Source organism: Capsicum annuum, chromosome 12, assembly GCF_002878395.1.
Source record: "Capsicum annuum cultivar UCD-10X-F1 chromosome 12, UCD10Xv1.1, whole genome shotgun sequence".
Taxonomy (NCBI): Eukaryota; Viridiplantae; Streptophyta; class Magnoliopsida; order Solanales; family Solanaceae; genus Capsicum; species Capsicum annuum.
The window spans coordinates 2981951-2993004 of NC_061122.1; the positions used below are offsets into that span (position 1 = coordinate 2981951).

The 11054-nt window shown below is 36.3% G+C and overlaps 1 protein-coding gene and 1 pseudogene across 1 annotated transcript; both read left to right on the plus strand.

Annotated features, from left to right (window-relative positions):
- Positions 1 to 581: 581 nt before the first annotated feature.
- On the plus strand, positions 582 to 2144 carry LOC107849533 (annotated as a pseudogene).
- A 1259-nt stretch (positions 2145 to 3403) lies between these two features.
- Positions 3404 to 4165, plus strand: LOC107849532 (F-box protein At3g07870-like). Its single transcript, XM_016694088.2, has one exon. It carries the CDS (start codon positions 3404 to 3406, stop codon positions 4163 to 4165), a length of 762 nt encoding a protein of 253 aa, XP_016549574.2.
- The last annotated feature ends 6889 nt before the right edge of the window (positions 4166 to 11054 follow it).

The window sequence follows — 11054 nt, forward strand, 5'->3', positions numbered from 1 at the left end:
AAAATGTCTATTAGTCTGAGTCTGATATGGCATTGGTCTTAATTGGTATCGTCATACCAAGACTTGTAAGTCATGATTTCTGAGCCATAATACATTAAGATAAATATTTCATTTAAAGCATAATTTAGACCACCAAAAATATGCAACTGATATAGAAGATTTCGTGTTTCAAAACTCAAGTCAAAATCATGCAAAAACTTCATCAATATATGGTGGTCTAGTGCCTTTAGCAAATCCATGCACTCTTTCATTACATACATTATGAACATTAAACATTCATGCTAGATTCCCTCTTTAGTGATTTAAAACCACCTTTAAATCATAACAAGAGTTCAATCATTTCATATAGTGTTTTTTCAAGGATGCATTGCAAAATAATTCATATGCTATGAGAAATCTGAAAAATTCATAATAAGAGGGAATTCACCGAAAATCATGCTCTCAACAAGAATTCATTCTTAAATACATGGTTTCATAATTCATATTCTCAAATCACTTTGGGGAAGGTCAAAATACCAAAGCAACGGAAATTTATTGCAACAAAAAGTGCACGATTGCAATGACTAAGAATCCTGCATTTCATGGAAGAAAAGCACATTGACATTTGCTTCCATTTTATTCGTGAGCTGGTGGAAAAAGAAGAGATCACAATGATGTTTTGCAACACCAATGAACAAGTAGCAGATATATTCACAAAAGCACTTCCCTATCAGAAGTATGTCTACTTCAATTCATTGCATGGTGTTAGTGATTTTGAATCAAGGGGGAATGTTGAATAAGTGATTCAAAAAAAAAAAGGAAGAAAAGTTACTGCAACTTTCTTTCAGTATTTTACTGTTTTGACTTAGTCTAGGCTAGTGGTTGTTTAGTCCTTAAGTTTCTCTTGTTATTTGAAAGCACTATTGAGTTAGTGCCCTTTATTTTTGCATCTTTAGTTGAGTTGTAAGCTATATATAAGGGCTTATCACTGATGAATGAGATACAGAAAACAGTAGTCTTGCAATTCCAATAAACTCTGCCATTTTACTTCACTGCTAGTTTCTTTTTTCCTTTCTAATATTTTGTTCTTGAGTGAGCTTGAGATCGTTTCTCCAACAGATTGGAAACAAGAAAGGAAACTAGAAATTTAGAACAATATGGTGTCTGAATCGATAATACTTGTAGTTGATGATGAAAATGGATCATAGAAAGGGGGTTATTTATATAAAAGGCTGTAGACAGGCTTGCGGTTGGAGCTTAAGCTTTTGTCACTAACCACCGAGGGCAAAGCCATGTGCCGATGCTTGTTGGCTATGCTTATATGGGACCTTAAGTTTGTGGATGGAAGGATGGAGGATTATAGGTTGTCTAGTTTAAATTCTAGAGGTTGATGCGTTTATTCAATTCTCTGTCACCATATCTTCAAATCAAGTGGTCCAGGACTAAGTAATCAATTTCATCCATTATTGTGGCTCTTATTTTTAAAGGTGGTCATCTGTTCAAAATCAAGAAAAGCAATGGGACCTAGTGTTGTTCTTCAACAAATTTATGGTGCAAGTTCTTGGACAATAACACAGTAGGCAAAACCATGTGAAACTTCATGTGCCAAGTTCTTGGACAAACTTTCTTTTTTCTGTGCAGTTCTCCAAATTCTTGTTCTTTCTTTTCCTTCACCATTTGGAGTTTACCAAACATACCTTGCGATAATGGTAATCCTAAGGAGGTCTTCAACATCTGGAGGTGTTCCAAAAGGTCATTGTACTGTATACGTAGGAGAGAGTTAAAAGAAGAGATTTGTCATGCCAGTATCATACTTGAACCAACCATCATTCCAAGATTTGTTAGCTCAAGCTGAAGAAGAGTTTGGCTTTGATCATCCAATGGGTGGCCTCACAATACCTTGCAAAGAGGATGTGTTCATGGATGTCACTTCACGCTTGAGGAGATTATAAGTTGAACCATGGCGCAAATTCTTCTGCTCATGAAATTTTGTAAAGCAATAGGATTAGAAACGAGAAAGATGAGATATAGTAGAGAGTGGGACTTGACAAAAAGAGAAAACATCCCTTGTTTTTTCGTAACCATTTTGTATAGTAGTTGTAACAAGGATTTTCTGATTTTAAAGGATATAACAAATTTTTATCTAAGCAGATATTTTCAAGTCACTTCATATTTTGCATAACCTTGCTGCTATGTTTATTAACATCGGCAACTAAGTGTTAATTACTAATTTTACAAGCTTCAAATCTAGAAGGGCTAAAGTTCACAGGAAAATAGTAAATCTGAACATCATGCTTCTATGCTGGTGAACTCCACACCGTGTCTAGTAGAATTGGAAAAGAGATGTGAAATCGCCTATAAGAGAAGCAACCAAAATGTTTGTTGTTCTACAAAGATACCAAGTTCTGTTTCATTGGAAAGATAGGCTATTGTAAAGGTGCTCCGCCATTTGATTAAACTTGAGGCTGCTTTGCTCCAGTTCCTGTAGATCATGGTCTTGTAAGTCTACAAATATGTGTTATTTAAAGTCTTCTTAATTTATTAAAACTTGCTAAACCACTTGTTCTCTATAGGTAGTTTGTCTTGCAACATATCCTGATATTATGACTTGTTTACATCCAAGTTATAAGCTAGTCGAAACTACACATGTAAATATCTTGACTTATCTGTGACGGTGTCTCCATCTCTCAAGACCGAACTCTGGTATTGTGGCCTGAGATAAACTTATGGGATCCATTTGTACATTTGATATGAATGACCTTTACCAGAAACAAGAATCAAAGTGGTAACCCGATTGGTGTGCCATAGGACTAACTACTGAGATTTGTTACTGCATTCTAAATGGTTGTTGTAATTTGTACATTTGGATATGAATAGTGTTAACCAGAAAATATATCAGATTTTCCTAAATTATTAACAGAACAATTTGGAGGTCAAAATATGGACTTCTGATTAATAAGTAAATAACATTATGTTGTACACTTGTTGAGTATCATATATCTATTGCAGAACTTATGACACTTGGTTCAACAAATTAGCAATTGCACGTTTCAGAATAGGACACGAAGTTAAAGTGATACCAAAATAGGCTATAATTTAAGTGTCCCTCAAGTTAACTTTAAAAGGGCAGCATAGCGCTCTCTAAAATAGTGCGCTAAGCCTATTTTGGTATCACTTTAACTTCATCTCCTATTTCAGTCACTTTTTTTTTTTTGAACTTGGTAACTTCCTATTTCAGTCACTTTTAACTATTTGGGGTTCATTAGATTCCGGATCTAACATTCATGGGGTCAAATAATACAAACCGGAGGGAGTATATATTTGGGGTATAAAGTTGAAGTACTTTGACTACAGAAGCTCATTTTCTTGCTTCTAACAAACATTTGTCTTTGGAAAAAACGCTTATTTGCACACACAGAGAGAGATGGAGGCGGAGAACCCTAAACGCAAAAGCGCCAAGCTTTTCACTCTCTTTAATCCAATTCTGAGCTTCTTCAAACCTAGACGTAGAAGAACCAGATTTATGGATCTTCCAAGGGTGATTATGGTAGAAATTCTCTCAAAATTGCCGATGGAGTCCATGTTAAGCTCTAGGCAAGTTTGCAAACTCTGGTATAATCTTTTCTCTGACCCTTTATTCCTTACCATGTATAAATCAAGATCACCTCCTCCCTGCATTTTGTTTTCACGTGATCACGATATAAGTCAGCTTCTTGAACTCGAACCATGTTGTGATGGTTATTCCTCTAGACTCTGTAACAGACCTATTTTATTGAGCTACCCTAAGTTTAACACACCAGTAAATCGCGGAATGGACATTCCAGTTGAGGATTACCCAATGTTGAGATTAATTGGTTCATGTAACGGATTTATTGGTTTGATGACTAATATATATGATATAAATACTTCAGTTTACATAAGTAATCCTCTTTTGGGTGAGTATTTCAAACTTAAGTTGCCCGAATTAGAGAAAAGTGTTTGTCGTGTTGTTTATGGATTTTGCTTTACTGAAGTCTCTAAAAAGTATAAGTTAGTGAGATCTAGAAGGTTTGAGGGTCATCGTGAAGTATCAGAATTGGAGGTTTATACTCTCGGAGTTGATGGGAAATGGAGAAATTTGGGCCAAGTTCCATATCCTGTATGGCATGATTTTGGACAGGTTTGTGTGAATGGGGCTCTTCATTAGATGAATCCCGTCCATAGGACAGCATTTACTCCTTCGATATTGAGAATGAAACGCTCAGTCCACCTGATCTAGTAATTCCATTCAAGTATTTGACCCAAGCAGAGTCGCAGCGATCTACATGGGCACCCTCGTGTTTGACGCTAGTAGAGTTTGGGAATTGTCTATGTTTAACTGACGATAGTGGTAGAATTTATGGGAATATCGATATATGGTGGATGAAAGAGTATGGAATAGATGAATCTTGGACTAAAGTTCGCATTTTGACTTTTTGGGGGCCGTGATGCGGGTACGATCATGATCGGGGTTCAATGCGTCAAGACTCGAGCTCGGGGGCTGCCCATCCAAGGAACAAGCTTTGAAGTGTAGAGAACAAGTCCCACAAGCTCCAAAACTGTTCACTATTCATCCGCCCTTTGCAAGGGTTTTTTAGTCATTTGTAATAAGTTAACCGAGGTATAAATAGAACCTCATTAGTTCATTTTTGGGAGAATTTTGGAGAATATATTTTGTAGCCTCTTTGAGAGTCTTTAGCAAGGTGGAATCCTTGGACAAGGTGGAATCCTTGTGTTGATCATTTGCTTAGAAACGGAGATTACTTTGGAATTCCGGTTCCCTTGAGGTCACATAAGAGATAGGTTTAGGTTGTGTGTGATATTAAAGGTCCAAAAGTGGAATAAGCCTTTGGGTTGTTAATATTATACCATCCCTTTGTCTATCTATCTTTACTTTCTTGTAATCATTTGTCTATATCTAGTGTAATCCGTTTGTGTTCTTGTCTTGTAACCGTGTGTTGTTGTTATTGCATCTTGTTCATCAAGTGTTGTTTCTGTTTTAGTGTGTTTTACTCTTGATATCACTTCCCTTCTTGTTCTTCTTGTGAATCCGAGAGAGGTCATCAAAAGGGTCCATAGTTCTTGAATTAGTGGACTGATTTCGGTGCTTTTGTTGTTGTGTTCTTGGGGAGTTTGATATCATTTGGTATCAGAGAAAGGCTGGTTGTGTTCCTACACTACCAATCTTGGGTTCTCTTGGACGAAAATTAAAAAAAAAAAAAACTGAAAACTAAAAAAAAATCCAGAAAAGTGCAAATCTGTCCATTTTGTGTTCTTGGCCGAAAATTGTGTTGTTGTTATCTTGTCCAAGATTTGTTTGTTGTGTGTCTAGAACTTGTAGTCTTTTGTTTGTTTAGAGTGTTTCTAGTATTGGTTTCTTTCTCATCAACACTAAAAAGTGTCCAAATCTAAGATTGAACTTGAACTTGTTGAAGTTGTTGATGTGAACAAGGTGTAGCCGAGTTGGATGTTGTTGTTACCTAAACCTTGGCCTATTTGATGGTCTTGTTGTAGTGGAGTTGGAAACTGAAATTAATTTTATTTTTGGACTTTTTGTGTTCTTAAGGTTTTTCACCCTTTCATCATCTTGTTAATCCTTAAAGTGCAAACTAGATCTAAAAAGGTGAAAGACAAGCTTGTAGTAGTTGTTAGTGAAAGACTTGTCCCTATCACTTCAATGACTTTTCATCTACTTTTTCTTGATTTAAGGACCTTGTTTCAAGGAGAAAGTTTGAAGAATTCAAGTTTTGCTTTTGAAATTTGAACAAAAAGGCCCAAAGACCACTTTTTCCTCCATTAACCAAATCCACCAATTCCAAATTGTATATTGATCAAAACTAGAAATTGGGAAATAAAATTTTGATAAAACTTGAGGCCAATAGTGGACTGCCACATCACTAAAGTACTATTCACATAACATTTTTTAGTTCAAATTTTAGATTTCTTAGTTTCATTTTATTGTTTCCAAATTTCGTTTGTTTTCTCAACACTAATTGACAAACTAGTAATACTATAACGCCCCGCATTTCGAGCTACAATATAGACCATGATTTTGATGCGTTGATAATCCCGAAGCCAAAATCCTATGCCAACATGGCATGTTAATTATTTGCATAGTATGTGAATCCATTCAAGCTTGAATTTAGACCATAGAGGTCCTTCAACTCAAGGACGAGTTGAAACTATTTCGATCGATTAAGTTTTAGTAGATGTTGTAATTTTTGCCAGCTTCCATCGACCATAAATCTCTGTATATGTCGAATTAGAGAGCCTACTATGTGTTAAATGATAGGTCTTCGAGTTAGCTTTCCAACGATACCAATTTTTCTAAAATCCGGCATTCGAGCAAGAAGTTATGGCCTTTCAAAGTAATATGCGTCGCCTAACCAATCGTACATGGCCACTGGAAAGCATAGGTGATAGCATAGGCGGCGCCTATGTAAACATAGGCGATGGCATAGGCGGAGCCTATGTAAAGGTTTCAAGTGACTTAAACACTCTGTTTTTGGGGCAAAATGGTCCTTTTCCACCCTTACTTAGCCCTAAACACGAAATTCAGTTCCAAAGACCCCAAAATACACCTTCATTCATCAAAAGTGCTCAAGGATTCTACTTAGGGTTTCAAAATAAAAATCCAATCAACTCAAGATTCAACTGGGGGTTTTAGAAACTAATCGCATATTTGGAATCCCCAGAACGTAGGCTTCAAGAAACACCTATAATTTTCGCATATAGAGGTATGTGGGTTTATCTCAAAAATCTCATGGGCTTTAAAAATTCATGTTTTCAAAATGGGGGTTTTGAAATTACGAATATGATTATGTTTTAAATGTTTTATGATATTGATTTGGTCTTTAGGTCTAATTCCAATATGATTTGATATATTATATATGGATATGCATGTGTTTCATAATGATGATAAATTGAGAACATAATTTACGCAGAACCCCTCTCTTGATATGATATTGTTTCTAAGTTTTCACATGATATGAATCATTTGAAATCATCTTGAAATGCATGTCATGAAATATCTTTAAAATGTAATGATTTGGATATGGTTCTTGACTTTCAAAGAAAGGGTTGTTTTGTTCATGTTGAAATATGTTGCATATGATGATTGAATAAAGAGAATGATATGATACTGATGACTTGCAAGTCGGATATGACGATACCCTACAGAGTATGACATGTGATTGATTTGAACAAAGTTTGAATGCATTGATTTTCATGAGAAAGGTGGATGCCCGAAGAAGGCGTTTGAGTGAAAGGGCTCATCGCTGGAAACCCTAGTTTTCGATGCGGGTCATATGATATTGTATCCTACATGGGAGGATAATAAAATAATTGGGACATCTCACATGGGGGGATTCCCTGCGGTGTACTCACATGGGGGTATACCGGCTCCAAATCCTGGTGGCTACTTGGATTGGAGGCTTGGCCGCCGAGCACCAGAGGTGGATTCCACATAGCCGTAGAATTACAATTGTAGGGTATTCCACCTAGCTCAATCTCATTACATTGGTATTGAAAACTATTACATTGTGGCCATGTGTTTTCAAATAATTTGATATGAAACTGCTTTATAATGGCTCTCACCTATATTGTGTAAAAATATTCTATTTCTATTTTGATTTCTCTGCGTACCAGTACTTTTGTATTAACCCCATCCTCTCCCAAGGCACAGTCTAGGGGTCCAGACAACCAGTAGATTCCTTCCGACAGATCACAGAATCAAGTGGTGAGCCTTCTATATTTCGGAAGGCCTGATGTCTGCAGTTTAATTTATCATTTATTAGCTATTGGTCTACTGGGGGCCTTGTCCTAGTTTTCAGATAGATATTTATTTTAGTCATATCATAGAGATTTCGCAGATGTTATAGAGATGTTGATTGAGATTGTGGGACATTATTCCTCATTATTATTTTCATATGATTCTTGACCATGTTTCCATTATATAGTGTATCTTCCATATTTTTTTTCATATAAGTCATGTGCATGATTACTAGATAGTTAAGGGGTGTTTCGGGGCTTGATCGTTTGGAATACTTGTCACGGCAAGGGCCCCTGTTCAGGTCGTGATAAACTTGGTATCAAAGCACGGTTCATGGTCCCAGGGTATCTACGAAATCGCGTCAGGTAGAGTCTTATTTATGGGTGTGTAGCGCGCCACACTTATAAGTAGGAGGCTACTAGGCATTTAGGAATGTCTCTCTTTCTTCATGTTCTAGTTCATGCAATAGAGTCAGAATGTTCCTCTTTCATACTCAAATTCATGCTATGGTGTTGCCCATACGAAAGTAACAGTCATCCCAATTCTTTCCTTACTCGAACATTCTCAGACATGTCTCATCATTGAGCCGATTCAAGTACAGAAGTTTAGAGTCTAAATGGTATGGTTCGTTCTGATTGAATCATATAAAATTTTTGCAAGGACTTGAGAAAAGTCCATTAGTGCTTCAGAGTATGTTAGTTCTAGTGTGAACCTTGATTTTGATGAAATCGTGCTTTTCAGCCTGCAGTATTAAGTGTATTCAGTTCTTTTTAGAACTTATGTTGCCAGTGTCATGCTTCAGAGTAATAAGGTGTAGCAGAATGTTGGAACTGTATTTCCACCTGAACAGTAGTATGTGTTAAAGTGTTGTTGTCATGACCTATTGGTAATAAAATTAGACCAAGAAGTTGGTGATGTGAAGTCACAAAGTTAGAAGTCAGAGTGAGGATGATTTACCCCTTTATAGTGATAATCTAATTTGGTAGCTAGCAGCATGTGTGGACAGTATGGTAGTCCATGGAGGAAGTGTTTGACTCCGATTTTATTTCTACAGACTAAGATGTGTATTATTAGTTCATTGAATATTGCGTATTAAATCTCGATCTCATGAAATAGTGTCATCAAAGTGTTGTTGAAAAATAAAGTCTAGTGAAGCCGTGTGGGGCTCTTTCGATTCACTAGCATAGTTGCCTTGTCATCCATCTCATTTTCTTGTTCAAAATACAAAACCAAAGTCTAGTGAAGCCGTGTGAGGCATATTTCGATTCACTAGCAACTTGTTATCCAACTTGTTGTTCTTGTGTAGGTTTAATGTATGTATAGCTGAATTTGGTTACATGAGATTGGGATGGTAAAGAAATGATTTGTCCTTGTGTGTTAGTTTATTAGTAGAAGATAGAGAAGGAGTTATTAGGCGAGGTAAATTATCCTTGCTTGAAGTATGAAAATGGCCAGATTAGCCAGTAGGTTATAAGTATAGATTCATGGTTGTTGTGGACTTTGGAGGTAGTGTAAATGTACACTTGGGTAAGTAATTGTGATGTGAGAAAGCAGTATAAGTAGAAACGATTGTATGGGGTTATAATATAAGATTAAGGTTGATCATGTCTATTATATGACCTTACCTCTTGACCTTCTTTTGTTGGTAGTTGTAAACTAGTACTACTTATGAGAAGGTATGTAGCAGATTTTGAAGTATTTGGGATAGAATGTTCCAATTTGATGGATTAGTATATTATGTTGCACTCGTCATTGGTGGTAGATGATTGATGCTAGACCATTGGCTTGAATTTAATGTAGGATGTGGATGTAAGAATTTTGGCATGAGATTAATGATGTATGTTTGTGGGAATAAATATTAGTAGGCTTGATGTGTTGAAATAGTACGTGCTAATGAGTTATGATAAAGAAGACCGTAAGGTCAAGGTCGATTATTGTTGTTATGAAGTTCTAGTGTACTAGTGTTTCTTGATGTTTATTTCATGGTTTCCAAGTGAAAATTTTGTGTAAGGTTGGGTTGTAAATCATGCATAGCACTAGATATTAAGTTTGAATAGTTGATGTCCATGAAGGTGGATGTGAAGATTTCTTGGTTAATGAATACTAGTTGTATAGAAGTGATCCAATAGGCTTGAACGGTGCATGCAATAGATTAAGTTTATTTGATTCGTAGTGATGTATGATATTATATGTGTGATGTAGAAGTATGCCTAAGGTGACATGAGGTTGCGGCATTCTTTCTAAGGCTATTACATATTATGTGTGGCTAGTAGTACCGTTGAGTTGCTAGATGGGGAAAGAGTAGTATATGTTATATGGGTTCTAAATATTTAGGTTAGAGTTTTGATTGATAGTGTTGAGCCTTTTATATGATCTTGATTCTCATAGTAATGAGGCATAAGTTAGGAGTCACGATATTAGTACGCTATGTCGAAAGTGGTTTGGTTCATCAAAGGCTTGGTGATATCCATGTTAAGTGTTAGAATCTAAGTTTGAGTTTTGAAGGTTGAACCGATAGAAATAAATGTGCAAACTAATGTATCTCAGAAGGTAGTATTAGCAGTGGGCTTTCCACTTTCATGTGTGGGCTTTCGGGTTAAGTTCTATTAATTTTGTGTATTGTCATTTTTTTTCAGACCCTAGATTACAGTAAGTGTAGTTCAGTTAGAATCTGGTAAAGGATCTCCCAAACTCTAGATGATGACGTGAAGCTGAGGGGGAGATGATAGAACGAAAGACCAAGTAAGGCTCTCAGATTCTAGTAGTGATGCAGTATGATTTAGAACATCAGAAAGTAAGGGTAGATCTCAACCCATTCCTACCTCAGTAATTTTTTTTAGTTATCCGGATGCTTACTCATACCTTACGAGTCAGTTTCGTGAGCATAGTTCATCATTCTGGTAAATGATAGAGAGTCATGCACTCTTCCAGTTCCAAGATAATGAGTTCTAGTTCATTTAAGTCGTCGGGATCACATTCCTTATGTTATGAACTCTAGTTGAGGTCATGCAACTCATGATGCATGTACTCACTCCTTATAGTGTGCTCAGTCCCATATAAAGATCTTTTCACGCTTGAGGGTCTTATGTTCTAACCTTTTAGTGACCCTTCCTATGTAATGATAGTGGTGATGATGTAAATGTTCGTGTTGATGGAAGATCATAGTATGCTTGTTTAGATAAGGCCATAAGTATGAAGTAAGATTTGGGGCCAAGTCTTTGATACATGTGATGGTTAGTGGAAAAGTTGGTGTGTGTATATTTTTAGGATAGCGCGTGGGAGTTAT

Excerpts from the sequence above, each read along its gene's own strand:
- LOC107849532 (XM_016694088.2), top strand. The coding sequence starts at position 3,404 with ATGGAGGCGGAGAACCCTAAACGCAAAAGCGCCAAGCTTTTCACTCTC.